The sequence below is a fragment of the Oryza glaberrima genome, chromosome 3 (assembly GCF_000147395.1).
Source record: "Oryza glaberrima chromosome 3, OglaRS2, whole genome shotgun sequence".
NCBI classification, from domain to species: Eukaryota; Viridiplantae; Streptophyta; class Magnoliopsida; order Poales; family Poaceae; genus Oryza; species Oryza glaberrima.
Window position 1 is genome coordinate 29,995,788 of NC_068328.1, and position 19,496 is coordinate 30,015,283.

The following is a 19,496-nucleotide window of genomic DNA, read 5'->3' on the forward strand; positions in this document are numbered from 1 at the left end:
ATGGCCAAGCCGGGTAGCGGCGGTGGCGCCGAGGCGCACGCGCGTTCGAGGAAGTACGACTACGTCGAGAACTCGAACCTCGTGCTCGGCTCCGGCTCCGGCTCGCGCCCCCGTGGCGGCGCGGACGAGCACACCGGCGAGCCCGAGACGCTCCGGGGCAGGATCGACCCGAGGAGCTTCGGCGACCGCGCCGTCCAGACCAAGCCCCCCGTCGAGCCGCCGCGCAGGAGGAAGGCGCGGGACGCCGCGGACCACGACATCGGCCACCGCCCCGACGCCAAGCGCAGGCGCCGCGCCGCCTCCGCCTGTACCGCGCAGCGCGAGGTCAGCGTGCTCTCGCTCATCGACGACGTCGTGTACAGGCCCCGGACCAAGGAGACGCGAGCCGCCTACGAGGCCCTGCTCAGCGTCATCCAGCGGCAGCTCGGCGGCCAGCCTCCTGACGTGCTTGGCAGCGCCGCCGACGAGGTGCTTGCCATCCTCAACAATGACAAGATCAAGAGCCCTGAGAAGAAGAGGGGGATCGACAAGTTCCTCGACCCCATCTCCGACCAGATGTTCCACCAGCTCGTCTCCATCGGTAAGCTCATCACAGATTTTCATGATACTGCAGTTTGTGATTCAGCTAGTGCACTGGATGAAAATTTCGGCGTTGCTGTTGAGTTTGAACAGAACGAAGACGATGAGGGAAGTGATTCTGATCAGGTACATACATTCAAATGATCCTTCTGTTTACAATCTCTTGCTCTCCCTTCTATCTGCGTGTACTGATAGATCATATCCTAATTCCTAATGTGTAATGCCCTTCAACGTTTGTCTATATCAGGTACTAGATGATTTGGATGAGGACGACGGCGACACCATGCTGAATGCTGCTGGTGCCATGCAAATTGGTGATGAGTTAGACGATGATGATATGCATAACTCCAATGAGGAGCTGGCCATAAACGCACAAGACATTGATGCTTACTGGCTTCAGAGGAAGGTATCACAGGCATATGAAGATATTGATCCGCAGGTTAGCCAGGAGCTTTCTTTGGAGATCATGAGTTTTCTTTCTGAGAGTGACGACAAGGATGTTGAGAATTGGCTTGTCACGCTATTGGGCTATGACAATTTTGATTTCATCAAATTGCTGGTGCGGAACCGACTCAAGATATTCTGGTGTACTTGTTTGGCAAGGGCTGAAGGTCAGGAAAAGCGGAAGATGATAGAAGAGAATATGCTGAGTGACCCAACATTAAGTCCAATATTGGAGCAGCTGCATGCAACAAGGGTGTCTGCAAAAGATAGGCTGAAGAATATGGAGAAAAGCATCAGGGATGAAGCCAAGAGGCTTACCGAAAAACAAAATGCTGGCATTAATGGTGCGAGGGATCAAAGGGTAGTTAAGCGGGATATGGAGAGTGGATGGTTGAAAGGCCAGAAGCAGCTGCTTGATCTTGAGAACCTAACCTTCCACCAAGGTGGTCTCTTGATGGTTAACAAGAAATGTGAACTTCCACCAGGATCATTTAGAACCCCTCATAACGGGTATGAGGAAGTCCATGTGCCAGCACTGAAAGCTAAGCCATATGAAACTGGAGAGAAGGTTGTCAAGATATCTGATATGCCAGACTGGGCTCAACCAGCTTTTGCTGGGATGACACAGCTGAATAGGATTCAAAGCAAGGTTTATGATACTGCCCTTTTCAAACCAGATAATATTATTCTCTGTGCACCAACAGGTGCCGGGAAAACCAACGTGGCTGTGCTTACAATCCTTCAGCAGATTGGCTTGCACATGAAAGATGGAGAGTTTGACAATACCAAATACAAAATTGTGTATGTAGCCCCAATGAAAGCTTTGGTTGCTGAAGTTGTTGGAAATTTGTCAGCACGGCTGAAAGAGTACAATATCACTGTAAGGGAACTCAGTGGAGACCAGAACTTAACCAAACAACAGATTGATGAAACACAGATTATTGTCACTACACCTGAGAAATGGGATATTGTCACAAGAAAATCAGGTGACAGAATCTATACTCAAATGGTGAAGCTTCTAATAATTGATTAGATTCATCTACTTCATGACAACAGAGGGCCTGTTCTGGAGAGCATTGTTTCTAGATCAGTCAGGCAGACTGAAACAACCTGCCTGAAACAACCAAGGAACATATCCGTCTAGTTGGTCTCTCAGCAACTCTTCCAAACTATCAAGATGTTGCAGTTTTCTTGCGTGTTCACTCTGGTGGTCTCTTCCATTTTGATAACAGCTACCGACCTTGCCCTCTTGCTCAACAATACATTGGGATCACTGTGAAGAAGCCCTTCCAGAGGTTTCTGTTGATGAATCAGATTTGCTATGAGAAGGTTATGGCTGCTGCTGGAAAGCATCAAGTGCTTATATTTGTGCACTCGAGGAAGGAGACAGCCAAAACTGCTCGTGCCATCAAAGATATTGCATTATCTAATAACAAACTGACCTGCTTTCCAAAGGTTGAGAGCGCGAGCCTAGAGATTCTTGCCGATCATGCAAATCATGTGAAAAGCAATGATCTTAAAGATCTTTTGCCGTATGGGTTTGGTATTCATCATGCTGGGTTGACAAGGGTAGACCGTGAGCTCATTGAGGGGCTTTTTGCTGATAAACATTTACAGGTGCTCGTTTCGACAGCGACCCTTGCATGGGGTGTCAATTTGCCTGCGCACACTGTAATAATAAAGGGTACCCAGGTTTACAATCCGGAAAAAGGTGCTTGGACAGAACTGAGCCCTCTGGATGTCATGCAGATGCTTGGTCGCGCAGGCAGACCTCAGTATGATACACATGGAGAGGGAATAATACTAACTGAACACAGTGAATTGCAGTACTACCTGTCTCTGATGAATCAGCAACTGCCTATTGAGAGTCAGTTCATATCCAGATTGGCTGATCATCTGAATGCTGAGATCGTTCTGGGGACTATTCAGAATGTTCGGGAGGCATGCACCTGGCTTGGCTACACCTACCTCTACATCAGGATGCTCCGGAATCCAACGTTGTACGGTTTACCAGCAGATATTATGGAAACAGACAATACTCTAGATGAAAGGAGAGTTGACTTGGTAAGTAAAAACTTATGTCCTATCCTTTTTTTAGGTTCTTTTATATTAGTCCTTTCATTCTGGTGTTTTACTTTCCAATATTTGTTCACACTTTATGCTTGCATTTCCACAATCCCACTATGCTCTCTTAGGTCCATTGTGGTATGAACTGTCCAAGTTTTTTCTTAGGCTTTCTGAATGTTCAGGAATTGCGTGAGCATAAATATTTCTCGTAAAAATTTTTTCTTAGCATTTACTGAGATAATCACTGTTCAGTATTGACTAGGCGGTCATAAACTGCAATAGGGCAGTCCTTTGATGTTTATGAGGTAGTGAAGAAACCTGGAATGAATTCCTCCACTTCACCACTTGCATCATACTTGCATGTTGGAATCTAGAATGGATAGTGTACAGTGCTCTTGGATATTTTTGTTTACCTGCTTATTTGCAGCATAGATTTATACTTCCATTCCAGATGTGCTGGCTGTCTTTTTTAAACGAACCATACAAAATATTGCGAGGTTCATTTAAAAAAGACAGCAAATACATCTAGAAAGGAAGTATAAATCTATGCTGCTTGCTCCTTACATTAGTGCTTGCTTTCTTAGTATAATAATAGTAACAGGAAACAAACTATTCATGTTCATGTCTCTTCATTGTTAATACATAATGTGTATATATATAGCATTTTATGAAAATGTAGCACATGTACTTCCTATGAATATAAAACATTGTGTTATTACTTATCATGTAAAATAATATATACAAAATCAGAACAGACTATTTGCTGCAATCCAGATATCATCTGAAATTATTGCGTGGGACATTTGATTCGAATTATCTATACAGTTACGTAGAATAAGGAAGAAGAATTGAAATCCTATCAGACAATCAATTATTTTATAAAAGGGAGAAAAAAAGATTCAGAGCTATTTGTCTGATGATTTCCGTTGTCTTGCTTCATTGCATGTCATCATTTTGTAATAACTACTGTCACAAGATTTTGAAGAAGTATCATGATCTATCATTGTATTGTTAGTGTTTATATAGATGCTGCCTTGATTTTTCATCATTCCATGCTTAATATGTTTGTCTCACCCCTTCTGTTCCCTGCCCGGCACACTCTGATTCCTGTATGTGCTGTTGCAGGTACACACTGCTGCAAATCTACTGGATAGGAACAATTTGATAAAGTATGACAGGAAAACAGGATATTTTCAGGTAACTGACCTGGGAAGGATTGCTAGTTATTACTATGCTAGTCACAGGACTATCTCAACATACAATGAGTGCCTGAAGCCTACAATGGGTGATATTGAGCTGTGTCGACTCTTTTCACTGAGTGAAGAATTTAAGTATGTCAGTGTTAGACAGGATGAGAAAATGGAGTTGGCAAAGCTTTTCAATTGTGTGCCTATTCCTGTGAAAGAGAGCTTGGACGAGCCCAGTGCAAAGATCAATGTTCTACTGCAAGCATATATTTCTAGGCTGGAACTGGAGGGTCTTTCCCTTAGTTCAGATATGGTCTACATCAGACAGGTAAAAACGTGTTATCTCTGCTGAATGCACTTCCTGAATTATGGTATGCTTATTTGGTCTATTAATCTTACGTAGCATTTTCTACTTTATGATGCAGAATGCTGGCCGTCTCCTGCGAGCGCTGTTTGAGATAGTTTTGAAGAGAGGATGGGCCCAACTAGCGGAGAAAGCGTTGAATCTTTGCAAGATGATTGATAAGCATATATGGAACGTCCAAATTCCCCTGCACCAGTTTCCAAGTATTCCAAAGGAAATCTTAATGAAACTGGAGAAAAAAGAATTGGCTTGGGAGAGGTACTTTGACCTATCATCACAGGAAATTGGTGAGCTAATTCGTAACCCGAAGATGGGGATGCAGCTGCACAAGTGCATCCACCAATTACCAAAGCTGAACCTTTCAGCCCATGTTCAACCTATTACTCCTACGGTTTTGGGTTTTGAACTGACTATAACAGCTGATTTCCAATGGGATGATGAATTGCATGGATATGTGGAGCCCTTCTGGCTTATTGTTGAGGACAACGGTGGCGATAACATTCTTCACCATGAGTGCTTCATGCTTAAGAAACAATACGTGGATGAAGATCATACACTTAACTTCACAGTGCCAATATATGAGCCACTGCCCCCTCAGTACTTTATACGCGTAGTATCTGATAAGTGGCTTGGTTCTCAGACAATTCTTCCTGTCAGTTTTAGGCATTTAACTCTTCCAGAAAAATATGCTCCACCAACTGAATTGATTGATCTGCAGCCACTACCTGTTACTGCCCTGAGAAATGCACGATATGAAAGCTTTACTGTGCTTTTAAACATTTCAACCCCATCCAGACTCAAGTGTTCACTGCCTCGTACAACAGTGATGACAGCGTGTTGGTTGCGGCGCCAACAGGCAGTGGAAAGACCATATGTGCAGAGTTTGCTATTCTAAGAAACCATCAGAAGGCTGTATCTGGTGACAGCAACATGCGTGTTGTGTATGTAGCTCCTATTGAAGCTCTTGCAAAAGAAAGATATAAGGATTGGGAGAGCAAATTTGGAGAATTGGCGCGGGTAGTTGAGCTAACAGGCGAAACAGCAGCTGATTTGAAGCTTCTTGATAAAGGGTAGATTATAATCAGTACTGCTGAGAAGTGGGATGCACTCTCACGCCGATGGAAACAGCGAAAGAATGTGCAACAGGTCAGTTTATTTATTTTTGACGAGCTCCATCTGATTGGATCTGAAAATGGGCATATTCTGGAAATCATCATCTCTAGGATGAGGCATATGGCGAATCATATTGGTAGTAACATTCGGATTGTAGCGCTTTCAGCATCCCTTGCAAATGGTAAAGATCTTGGAGAATGGATTGGCACCTCCTCTCATAGCCTTTTCAACTTCCCTCCAGCAGTGCGACCTCTGCCGTTAGAAATTCACATTCAGGGTTGGGATGTAGCAATTTTTGAGGCAAGGATGCAGGCAATGTCAAAGCCAACATACACTGCTATAACCCAGCATGCAAAGCATGGTAAGCCTGCCCTGGTGTTTGTACCAACACATAAGCATGCAAGGTTGACCGCAGTGGATTTGTGTGCACACTCAAGTGCTGAGAGTGGTGGAACACCTTTCCTTGGGTCAGAAGACGAGATGGATACTTTCACTAGTGGTGTCAATGATGAAGCACTTAAATACACTCTGAAATGTGGTGTAGGCTACTTGCATGAGGGCCTGAGCGACTTCGATCAGGAACTTGTAACTCAGCTCTTTCTTGGTGGGAGGATCCAAGTGTGTGTTGCAAGCAGCAAAATGTGCTGGGGAAGATCATTGCCCTCTCATCTGGTTGTTGTGATGGGAACCCAGTATTATGATGGCCGGGGGAACAGCCATACTGATTATCCAGTCACTGATCTGTTGCAAATGATGGGCCATGCCAACAGGCCTCTTCAAGATGACTCTGGGAAATGTGTTATATTGTGCTATGCGCCTCGCAAGGAATACTACAAGAAGTTCCTTTTTGAGGCCTTCCCTGTTGAGAGCCATCTCCAGCACTTCTTGCATGATCATATGAATGCCGAGGTGGTAGCTGGTCTTATAGAAAACAAGCAAGATGCCGTGGATTATCTTACTTGGACCTTCATGTACCGACGGCTTGCGAAGAACCCTAACTACTACAATCTGCAGGATGTGAGCCACAGGCATGTATCAGAACATCTCTCTGAGCTGGTTGAGACAGTGCTGAACGACCTGGAATCAACCAATTGTTTGGCTATCGAGGAAAATATTTACCTGAAGACCCTCAACCTTGGTCTCATTGCCTCGTATTACTACGTCACCTACACGACTATTGAGCGATTCAGTTCTATGCTAACTCAGAAGACCAAGTTGAAAGGCCTCCTGGAGATTCTAGCTTCTGCCTCAGAATATGCGGATCTCCCCAGTCGCCCTGGTGAGCAAAAATCCATTGAGAGGCTTGTTCATCACCAGAGATTTTCTGTCGAGAAGAAAGTCAGGTATGACGATCCACATGTCAAGGCCAACGCACTGCTGCAATGCCATTTCTCAAGGCGCACGGTGGAAGGTGACCTTGCAGCTGACCAGCGGGAGATTCTCCTTCCTGCTCATAGATTGCTCCAGGCACTGATCGATGTCATCTCCAGCAACGGATGGCTCACCCTCGCTCTCAACGCAATGGAGCTGAGCCAGATGGTGACACAGGGCATGTGGGATCGCGATTCCGTGCTGCTTCAGCTTCCACACTTCACCGAGGAGTTAGCCCGGAGATGCCAGGAGAACGAAGGCAAGGCCATCGAGACCATCTTCGATCTGGCTGAGATGAGCACGCATGAGATGCAGGATCTGCTGCAGCTACCAAGCTCCCAGCTGCAGGACATCGTCGGATTCCTCAGGCGGTTCCCAAACATCGACATGGCTTTCCAAGTTCTTGAAGGCGATGGTGGCAGTGTGACCGTGCAGGTGACGCTAGAGCGCGAGATGGCAGACCTGCTGCAATCTGAGGCTGGTCCAGTCCATGCCCCCAGGTTCCCAAAGCCCAAGGAAGAAGGATGGTGGCTGGTGATTGGTGATCGCTCCACCGACCAGTTGCTGGCAATCAAGAGGGTCAAGCTCCAGAAGAGGGCTCGAGTGAAGCTCGAGTTCGCTGCCCCTGCAGAAGCAGGGAGAAAAGATTACATGGTTTACTTGATGTCTGATTCCTATCTGGGCTGCGACCAGGAGTACGAGTTCGCCGTCGATGTCAAGGATGCTGGAGGGGATTGATCTTCGAGAATCGAGATGGAGATAGCTTTGTCCCCAGGTATTCTATGGAACTTGTTCATTTCTTGAGATGGAAACTGGATTCTTGGTACGTTGCAATTGTTAGATAGCGTTCGACTCAAATATCTCCACGGCTTTCCCTTTTCTGTATGTATATACACTTTGTGTATCTTTACCTGCTTTTCGCCGGGCCTATCTTTACCTGCTTTTCAGTGTAAATGAACGATGCAAGCGAAATATTACAAGCAACAAGTTCTTTGCGTGGCTTCTTGTTGCTGCTCCTACTCTTGTTTAGCTCATTTGAATAAGCGTTGGTAGATCGACACAAGTTCATTTGAATAAGCGTTGGTAGATCGACACAAAATCTGTAGGTGCACCGGCATGATTAGCTCGTTGTCAACAGAGACTTTTCAACATCAAATGATCAAATCATAGAGGCTGAAGTTTGTGTGTATATTCAAACTCCTCAAGGGCATCCAGGAGACGTAGATTTATTAGAGTTTGCTACTCGTATTATACAAATGCAGAATTCAGATTAGGGGAAGGGTTCAGAACTTCAGATTCCCCATTCTTTACACGTCAACGCTTTCGGAGGCAGACTATCAACCGAATTATTCATGCCATTCTTCCGAGACTATGTTAAAAGCTTTTCTTATTAGCCTTGTTTAGATAACTTTTTTCAAACTATTTTTACTTCATAATAATATCTAATTCTCTCCTATAAGTAATTGTCAATAATTATTCTGCCCCTGATTCTGTCTGTGAAAATAATCGTTGCCCCAGAATATGAAGTTCACTCTAGCCTAAAGCAATTGCCCATACCATACAGAAACCTTGATGAGATTCCAGTGTTAACAAAAATATTGCTGACCATCCCTCATGTCCTCGAGCCCTGTCCAATGACCAGATGCGACAATAGAAGATGAAACCTGCTCTTCTATAATAGCAAACACACCAAGCGCTATATAAATACCACCACATTGTATATGTACATATCTAGCAGAGCACACAAAGGCTCATCCTTATTAACACCAACAACATGATGAGCTTCCAATGTAGCATTACCAGATGATAGGGCACATACAAATCACACCAGAATGCGCTTCCAATCAAACCCAAATGTTTAGGCCTTGCGACCAGTAGTATACACATATACCATTGGTTCTCTCTCTGAAAGAACCATTTTACAGTTGCAAGATGCAATGTTCTTGCTTATTTGAGGTAGTTTCAGCTTTCTAGGCCGCAACCGCCTCGCGCAGTTTGCTGCTGTCCGCTGATGGCGTCAAGCTGTCGTAGTATTCAACAAGGACCTTCCAGCCACCCGGGCACATGAATCCGTCAGGGGGGCTCTGGCGGTTCTTGGCAAGAGTACGCATCTATATAACACAGGCAATGTTGTTAGGACTGGGCTGGAAAAAAACATTGGTGCTCAAAATTAACTGGTGTACCAAAACAGGATTGAAATGGATGTTACCTTTGTGCCAGAGATGAACAGGAAATCATCTTTCCTTGATGGATCAAAAAAGTCCATTTTCTTTTGCTTTGTGTCATATGCAGCCACCTGATAAAACAAATCAGGAGTCATGCCAAGAAAAAGAATACAACAAGGTTTATCTGAAAACTAAAATATGTTGCTTGACATCCAAATTCAAATGTGCAAGATGGACAGCAAGCTAGCGAACTACACAATCTAGTGCATCCAAAAAATGTGATATCTGGTCTGGTAGGATGACATACCTTGAAAGGAAGGATATTGAGCTTCTCAAGCCCAGGAGCCATGCTCAACACCTTTTTCCCATGATCAGCATCATAAAGGTCCCTCTTTTCAGTTGGGTGGCCCATACCAGCAGGATCTCTTCCAACTATGTAGAAGTTTGCACCAGCATTTATACGAGCCTTAGCATGCCATTGCACTTCAGTTGGCCCTGCATAATGCATTGGAGAGGGGAAGATTGCAACGACAGTTGATTCTGGGTTGAGGACACCTTCCTCAAGAACCTACCAAAATAAACACGCGTCAAAATTGTGCATGAATTGGGCCTTACAGTAGTGTAATTAAATCAAATGGTTTCATCAACAACAAGGCACCAACATGCATTTGCTAAAAAGATTTGACAGTACGATTGCTACTCTTAAAACATACCTTTTCATGCTGCTTCATTCTCCAACTAAGAGGCACATCATCTGCTTTTGTGAATCCTCCCAATGGATGAAGCAGAAGAACAGGATTTTTGTAACCCATCTCGAGAAGGCGTTTGCGTGTATCAGTCATGAGCAAAGCATGTCCATTGTGTACAGGATTGCGAAGCTGAAACGCAAATACCGCATCAGCATTGCGTCTGGCAAACTCTTCACGCAGCTGGGCTGGAGACAAGCGATACTGATCAAGACCATCATTGTACTTGATTGGTTCTATAACCTCCAAGTCACCACCAATTAACCAATCACCAGCATTTGTAATCGCCTCATCAACATAAGGCAGCCCAGGTGCAGTTGTTCCCCATGTCCGTGCAATCCTTTCTTCTTTGTTATGCTTGTAGATCTCAATGCTGACAACAAAGAAGAAAAAAATGTCAGGGAATGCCATGGTATAACTAATTAAAAAGAACTAAAACCATGCTAAATCAAGTCGGATTGTTTTGAACACACATGACTTGAGGAGTTCCTAGACACAGATGTAAACGGTTGACGTTGTTACGTCACCTCTATAACAACATCTTACAATAGCTGGATGTGTACAAAACCTTATAAACAAATGGTGAATAAAATATAATCTTTCTGATGTAAATTATATCATGTGTCAGTTGCTTAAACTAAAATACCCATAGAACGCGGCGAAAAAACAACGAAACAAATATAATATCACTTGTCAGTTTAATATAGATAAAACTAAAATACCTAGAGAACATGGCAAAAGAACTACGGAACATGTATTTATAAGGACTACCAATGGTATTACCGATCATCGTATTATATATATACGACTCAAAAAAATATGACCTGAAAACGACCGAGATGTATAAAGATGTCCTGAGTTCCTGATATAGCATGACAAAGGTTATCCGCATGACGATATTGTAGTCTAATCGACAAAAGAGGAATGCCACAACCTTAAAATTAGTTTAACGCCCAAGATAAAACCTCCACCATGAATGATATATCATTGACCAGGTTGCTGTGAAACAAATTGTTTACTAGCATTAAAGTCTAAAATATAACCAGAGCACAAGTTTGTGAGGGATAAGCTCACGAAATGTGGGAACTGCACAGAAACACTCATAATCTGTATTTCTGCATATTATGTTTCCAATTGAAGAAACCACCTATGAACTTCTCTGAACCATTCAGGCTACAACCCCCACAATTCCAATTTCCAACCCAAGCACAAAAATTACGGCTTTTGGAGGTCCAAAGGCATCCCACAACTGTGAGAATCAACCAACCAACACGAACAATCAATATATCTACATTCCATCCACTCATGTAATTAGTAATTTTACTCTTCTAGCAAGCACTCCTAGTAACCAAATAATTGCAATTAAGCGTCTGAACAGGGAAATGCAACTAACTAAACAAGGGAAACAAGAAGAGGTGGGGTAGGGGGGATGTCTCACTCGCTGAGGACGGCGAGGGGGCGGTCGGCGGCGTCGACGAGCGCGACGCGGCGGGCGCCGGACGCCTCGATGGCGCGGCGCTGGGCGTCACCGAGGGGGAGGACGATGGGCACGGACATGTTGACCATGGCCCCGTCTCCGCCGCGGATGGCGTTGAAATGAAGTGCTTGGAGGAACTCGGCCTCGCGCATGAACCCTCGCAGCGGGCTCGCCCACCCTTCGCTCAGCACGTGCAGCCACTCCGTCTCCACCCGCCCCAGCCTCACCCGGTGCGCCAGCGTCGCCGCCTCCCGCCGCGCCGCCTCCCGCCGCCCTCCCTCCTCCGGCACCACCAGCTCCACCAGTCTCCCCCCGTCGGGCTCGATCAGGCTCGCCCTGCACCTCACCCCTCTCGCCGCCGCCGCCGCCGCCCCACCGCTCCTCATCGCCACCCTCGCCGGCGCCGGCGGCGGCGGCGCCACCACCACCGCGCGATCGCTTCCCCTCCGCTGCGCCAGCTGCGGGAACATCGAGGCGGCGAAGGCGGCCTGCATCGCCATGGCTACCTCGATTTGCTCTCCTCCTCCTCCACCACCACCACTACCTACTTATAATGCGGCTCCTTTTTATTTTTCTCTTCTTTGCTTGTACCCGCGGCCTTCGCAAGTTCGCAGTGGTTGCGGATGAATTAAAAAAAAAGAAGACGGGAGGCGGATGAACCTGGATGGGATTGCGGGGCATGGGGGCGGGGTGAACATGGACGGAGAGCGGGGGGAAGGGGAAGAGGATTAATAGTGGGGGTTGATGAGGATGGATCAAAATCAAATGCTGATTAGGGTTGGGGGGGGTGGTGAGTGCTTTGTTGTCTTTTGGGGGCATTTCTGGGGTTTGTTAATTTGGGGGACAGGGTTGGATTTGGACTGGTCTACTGCCAAGCAGGCGTATGAACTTGTGTGTCATGTTTAAGGTTTGGATCTTCTGCGAACTTGAGTTTTTTTTTTGGTTTGTTTGGGTGGAGTAGTATTTTGGATCAGCTGGAGTGAGCTAGGGCGTGTGTATGTGTTTTTTTTTTACTTTTTAATGAATAATTTTAATAATAGACTTCATATGAACTTATTTTTAAAAATAAACCTTTTTTTTCACACCAGTATAACCTGCATGGCCAAATTACTCTGTCATGCCATCGGTCTTGACGTGGCAAAGGTGCCCTATGACAGTAGTTGGCGTGGACAAAGTCAAGCGGCACCAACGTAGAACTTATTGCCACGTCAGGGTCCGTGGCGTGCCAGCTGAAATGTCTAGCTCATTGGCTTGACAATGTAGCTAGCCCTATTTATTTCATGCCTTTTAAGAAATAATTTCAAGTGTTCGATAAGAAAATTTCATGTGTTAGGATTATTGTTTTATTAATTTCATGACTATTGTGGTTTATGATGAATATAACAAGTTTGTATTTAGAAAATTGGTACTAAACGGATAAAGATCGGATAAAATATCTATGGTATTATTAGAAAACTACATAGTAATGAATGGTTTGGATGAATCCATTTTAGAATGGTTTTGATGGACTTGATTTATGTGTTGAAGATATGAATGGTTCAAGTATATTCGATTCCTTGTTCCATGTTTTCACTGCAATTTAGAAGGATGGAAATAACTAAATGCAAACACGAGAAAAAACCTAAAAAAGGAAATATACCTATGGGATGGGCTCCTACTCAAAAGGGCTTAAAATCGGAGTAAGAATATCGGATTTTGAATGGATTTCGAGGGATTTGAGGAGGGGGCATTGGTTGCTTCGTGCGGGGAGGGAGAGAGAGAGAGAGAGCAACGGAGAGGAGAAGAAGAGAGGAAGAAGGCAGAAAGGGACGACATCAGCGGCTATTCCCTAGCCATGCTAGGCGGGATGGCATGGCGGTATTACGCCACCAAGCCTGGCGTGGCAAGCTCAGCCTCAGCCCCCTGCCACGTCAGCACCCGCTTGACCTTGCCAAAGGCAATGATCGTCACGGGGCATTTGTTACCACGCCACCTGTCCTAGAGTGGCATAGTAGTTTGGCCACGCCAGTTCCAGTGGCGTGGCAAAATGGTTCATTTTAGAAATAAGTTCTTGGGAGATCTATTAATAAAATTATTTATTAAAAATGTCTAAAATAAAAAAATTATGAGCTAGCTTCTCATCGATAACGGAATGAAGTATGGCCTTTAATTTTACAATCATTTATTACGTAATTCGCTTAATAGAGAGCACGTAAAATCTAAAAATTGACAATGCAAAAACTAATAACTCCAACAGGAGATAAATATTTATTCAAGTATATTCTTATCAGTTCCTTTTGGTAAATATTTCATACTGAAGTTGAAGCTTCCCATGACCGTAATTCTACTATTTCCAAAATTACGGCCTTTGGTGAAATCATATTAAAATGATAGTAATTTATGATTTTTTTTTATTACCGGTAGCCTGCTAGTTATCGGATGAAAAAACAAAATCCACATTTGAGTTTGAGATATACATTTTGAAATTTTCCAATGAATCCATAGCATTCATGTGGGTAACCAATAACCACCCTTGTTGGTCCTTGCCTGGCTTTCTGGGCCCTTATATACACCCATACCTGCAAATGTTCGCTGAAGCACATTATATTATCACACCGATATCACATTGTCACAATCTTGCCACATCGGACAATATCTTAGCGCCAATGTAGGTGGCGCTAAAATGTATATGAGTGTGATGCGTGTGATAAATATGGCGAGATTGTCACATTGCCATATATTACAACAGTGTTTATGAGTGTGATGCTGTATTGCTGTTTTTGATGGCAATGTGATAATATAATGTTCGTTGAAGCTTACCAGGATTATAATGCCGCCATATCCAAAATATTGTGTCAATAATTTCACACTAGTGTATGAGTGCAATGTTGTTGGGTTGGCAATGCTATAATCAGATGTTGTTGAAATTATAATGCCGCTATCTTCAAAATTAATGTAATTTTGTCAGTGTTAAGGATAAGACATACCTACTATACATGGGTTTATAGTATACGAAAATACCATATAGCTAATCAGATATACAAGAATGTATCCTTTGATTAGGGAAATAGTACTACATATCTAAAAGGAAGTTATCTTTCCAAAATAGAAGATGTCAGACTTCTAGTCGGGAAACATAATATCTCTTTAATCCATATCTTATCCTAAGTCTTTGAGTTATACTTGGGGAGGAAGACGATCATCACTATGAATATATACAAGAACTCCTAGGAGGAGAGGGGTAGGCCAACATAAGACAAGCCAATATAGATCTACACAAACCCAACATGGAGCCACAAAGACTAACATGACCAAAATTATATCCGAGGAAGAAGACTATACTAGCTATCGACTACGTGTGAAAGCTCCATGCCGCCAAGCCGACAAAGACTAGATTAGGTTATCGCAAATATTGTACTTATATGATACTGATATATAAAGACAACACCAGATTCGGTCAATAGGAGTAGCCGAGTAGGGTTATTACCTGTCAATTAAGGGGCCTAGCCTATATAAAAATCTATCTTCCGTCTCTTTACCTCAATCTCGCGTATACCTAGGTTTCAACGATCCCCATACTCAAATATCCTAGATGGGTGCAGCCCATCGACAAATGCCAATGGTGAAATCCTATGAAATGATTTTATCAGGCAAAAGTTCAGAACCAAAAAGATTTTTTTTTGTCCGATAACCAATCGGCCTGTTGCCAACTGGTAAAAAAACATATTTGAGTTTCGGGTACAGTTTTTTGAATTTTGCACATGAATTCATAGTCTTCCGGTCAGTAACCATCCTTGTTGGTCCCTGCAATAACTTTAAAACAGTGCGTGAGCGTGATATTGTGATTATATCGAGAAATTTTACTCTGTTCATTTAATTAACTAACAAAAGGACACATCTCCAATTTTATACAGGAGTGTGGAACACGGTGATGATATTGATATCTTACTTAATTTGCATCTACGTACCTGGGGCTCACATTATCAATGATCATCAAATCAAAAGGCCCACGGTATTCATCCGAGCCCCTTAATTTTGATTTCCATCTACAAAAATTATAGCTCAAGTGGTCCAGGAAATCTCTACTCTCTCCATCTTATAATAAGTTTATTTTTGGCTCTACTTATTTATTCCTAAAATAAGTTAAGTTTTTTTAATCATTGCATAGAAGTTTATGAAAGTAAAGAATAATTATGTTGGGAGTAGATAAAGTGGAGAATAATTGTATTGTGATTTAATAAAATAGAGGTTTATAGTCTTATTTATCTCTGTATTCATAGTTTGGGATGAGTGAAAAATAAATTTATTTGGGATAGAGGGGAGGGAGTAGAAGCTAAGGTTGTATTCGTTATATCTTCTTATTTTTCACACACGTTTCTTAAGCTAATAAATGGTGTGTGTTTTTCTAAATTATATGGAAAGGTTTCTTAAAAAGAAAAATCATATTGATCTAGTTTTAATTTATTTTAGCTAATATTTAATTAATTATATGCTAATTTATCGCTTTATTTTACGGGCTGAAAAGGAACCGTTTTCATTTTCTAACCCTCCCGAACAAACGCAGCCAAAAAGATCCCGAATGTTTTTTTTCCGAGGGAACAAAAGGCTCCCGAATGTTCACGTCTGCTTTATACGTGAAATTTATACAGAAGGTTTGCGACCCCAAATAATCCTATAAGGTGTGTCATAGTTTTAGCCGCAGAGAATCCCATATAGTTGTTTGAATTATTGGCGGCTTTTAGAGTGGCAAGAACAATATAATATATACAAGTGTCAAGTCTCTGCTTTTGTTCCTTTCCTCATCATAATCTCTATGGGCGTGTTCATTTAAGTAGATATAGTAATTTTTTTAGCTGTAATTAACATTGTTTAGTGGTGAAAAGGACCAACTGTACTTATGCTAGTCCTAGCTACACTAAGAGCAAGTTTTACAGAAGAGATAATTACCACTTCTAATCTGATGTACTCTAGCTCACTGAATTCAATATTTTTATTTTAATTTGTTTGTTCGATCCACACTTAATTTCTTTTTCTTAAAGTTTTAAATATGAAGGTTATCTCTTGTACGAGAGATGGTTCACAATCCTTTCTTTCTTCTCTTCTCATCTTATTATCATATATGAGCTTACGTGGTATTTCGGGATAAGTATTAAGACTTCTACAGTACTATTCGCTCTTACAATAGTACGTGTCGCTTAGCTAGATGCTAATGGCGTCAACAACGTGTGGCTCGACAGCAGGGAATACACTACCGGTAAACAGCTTCAAACAAGTGCAGAATGTAAGAACTGTTCATTGTACCCATCATTAATTTAGCTTTCCGCTGCAATGGATTAATCCTAGAACAGCTATAATTCCGTACGGATCCACTGTAATTCTGTTGATGTAATTTTCGGGAGAATCTATTCTATCCCTGTGTTCAGATTCATCTTTAGAATTAAACTTTTTTTTAAGACGGATCGGAGGAGTATATCAATGAGTTTACTCTAGTTCAAAAATTTATCATAGAATTTGTCTCTCTTTATAATACATGGTTGATTTTTTTTTATAATATACCGTTAGGGTGGACACTTTTCTAAAAAAGACCTAAAATGCCCTTTAAAACCTACGATGGATGATAATTGATTGACCAATAGAAGTATTGAAAAATATAAAATATTTTACATATCCTACTTTATATTTACATTTTGGATGTAGTTATTTTTCTAAAAAAAGTATAATTTATGTTTCATATGCTAATAGAATACCCTTGTATTGATGCTCTTTTATTTAAATTATCCTTAGTATGCTACACAATAATTATTTTCCGTTCAAGTTATCGTGATTCCTCTTTCATATGCCACATAAAAACAGTTTTTTCAAAGAAGAACATGTAAAAAAAATCTTAAAAACATGATAAAGTTAGTTTCCGTCCGTTTTCGATCTGTTTCCATCCCTATTGTAGGAGAGCATCCTACAACGTATATTAAAAAGATAATTACAAAAGTTACATATGTACATTTATTAGTTGAGGTTTTCTAGCCATCAAGGTGGGTTTGTCATAATACTAATATGCATGGTACGGCATGTGCTGGCAGAAGGGAGCTATATATGTATAACCACAAAATCAATTTGATCTTACACACTATAAATACACTATAAATACAACGATCAATTCGCTGTGTCCCATCAGCAAGGTGACAATTGAGCTGTTAGTGTACAATGTGATATGCGTGGTATAAGGACAAAGATAGATATACACCACCAACTATTACTATCAGATGTGAACAACATATATTCGTCCCCACTCAGTGGTGGAGCCATGATAAAACTTTCACCTATAATGCTAAACTAATAAGAACGCAACTTTTTTTCACAAATTACATGGCACTTTATAAAATTATATTGAAGATTGTAGCGCTATACATAGGGCTTCAGCCCTAGCCAAGCTAGCCATAGTGCTTCAACCTTAACCGCCCTTTGTATGTTTCCACTACTATTACTACAACTAGCATGGTGACCTGAGCAGGTTTTGGGGCTAGCATTGTTTTTTTTTTACATAATAACATATTTATTTTCATATTTTATTATTAAAAATATTAAAATGGTAATATAATTTAGATTCTATACTAAGTTGACCAAAATAACAAATATGTAATATGCATATTGTATTGTATATACATGATAATTATCAATTAGTTTTTAATACCTAATTTTAGTTATTTCTAAATTGTATTCCTATATGGACTTAGACCCATCTTCCAATATTCCTTGTTTTTTTATTTTGAAGTTCCGTTATTTATAAATTATATTTATATGTGGACTCTAAACCTCCTTTCAATATAACTTATTTTTAAACATCGAATCTTAGTTATTTCTAAATTGTATTCACATATGGACTCTATACTTCTCTTACAATATTCCCTATTTTTTTAACTCTAAATTTCTGTTATTTGTAAATTATATTTCTATATGGACTCTACACTCTTCTTTCAATATTGTTATTTTGAAATTCCAAATTTTAATTATTTCTAAATTGTACTTCTATATGGACTCTAGACGACACTTCTTGCAATATTCCTTATTTTTATTTCGATTTTCATTTTTTTAAAAATTTTATTCTTGTAAGGAATCTAGACTCTTCTCCCAATATTTCTTATTTTTTAATTTTGAATTTTAGTTTATTTTAATTGTATTTAAAATATGTACTCCAAACTCTATTTTAATATTCTTTTTTGTTTAATTCAACTTTCAGTTAGTTCTAAATTTCTACATGGACTCTATGCTCTTCTTCCAATAATTTTTTAATTCTAAATTTCTATTGTTTCTAATTATATTTTATATGGACTCTAAACTCATCTTTTAATATTTCTTATTTTTAATTCCGAATTCAGTTATTTCTAGATTGTATTCCTATATGGATTCTATACTCTTCTTCAAGTATTCCTTATATTTTAATTTCGAATTTTAGCTATTTTTAAATTGTATTTCTATATGAACTCTAACCTCTACTTTTAATTTTTCTCCTTTTTTTAAATTCTCAATTTCAATTAGCTCTAAATTGTACTCCCTCAATTCCAAAATATAAGGCACAATCACCCTTAACCCAAAGAATAAGAAACAATTATTATCACCTCACCATTTGGATCACCCCTAATAAATATAATAAATACAGTGCATGCACCCATTAGAATTAGAGAACTTGAGAATGAAGGGTTTAAAAAACAATAATTTAGTGGATAAGACATGCTAGATAATTGTTTTCATGCATGCACACCTTATATAATGAAATATTTGAAAAAAAAAAAAGGGGTTGAGCCTTATATTTTGGAATGTAGGAAGTGTACCGTATGGACTCTAGTCTTCTCTTCTGATATTTCTTTTTTTAAGTTCTGAATTTCAGCTATTTTTAAATTATATTTCCATATGATTTTTTTTATTTTTCTCCAATTAATATAAGAATATCTAGGCCCTGAGAGCAAACATGTATGTTTCTCTTTTTTTAATTATTACTTCAATAAGGTA

At 41.0% G+C, this 19,496-nt stretch overlaps 1 protein-coding gene and 1 pseudogene across 1 annotated transcript; one reads left to right on the forward strand and one right to left on the reverse strand.

Moving 5' to 3' along the window:
- Positions 1-8,118, forward strand: LOC127766401 (DExH-box ATP-dependent RNA helicase DExH12-like; annotated as a pseudogene).
- A 685-nt stretch (positions 8,119-8,803) lies between these two features.
- LOC127767841 (ATP-sulfurylase 3, chloroplastic-like) lies at positions 8,804-12,236 on the reverse strand. Its single transcript, XM_052293296.1, has 5 exons — positions 11,475-12,236; positions 10,004-10,409; positions 9,598-9,858; positions 9,335-9,421; positions 8,804-9,236 (listed from the first exon to the last, which is right to left on the reverse strand). Exons 1-5 carry the CDS (start codon positions 12,011-12,013, stop codon positions 9,096-9,098), a joined length of 1,434 nt encoding a protein of 477 aa, XP_052149256.1. The 5' UTR covers positions 12,014-12,236; the 3' UTR covers positions 8,804-9,095.
- Between the last annotated feature and the right edge of the window lie 7,260 nt (positions 12,237-19,496).

Excerpts from the sequence above, each read along its gene's own strand:
- LOC127767841 (XM_052293296.1), bottom strand. The coding sequence starts at position 12,013 with ATGGCGATGCAGGCCGCCTTCGCCGCCTCGATGTTCCCGCAGCTGGCG. Across the intron at positions 10,410-11,474 it reads CCCCTCGCCGTCCTCAGCGA|CATTGAGATCTACAAGCATA; the intron begins GTGAGACATCCC and ends CTTTGTTGTCAG. Across the intron at positions 9,422-9,597 it reads TCAATATCCTTCCTTTCAAG|GTGGCTGCATATGACACAAA; the intron begins GTATGTCATCCT and ends TTGTTTTATCAG.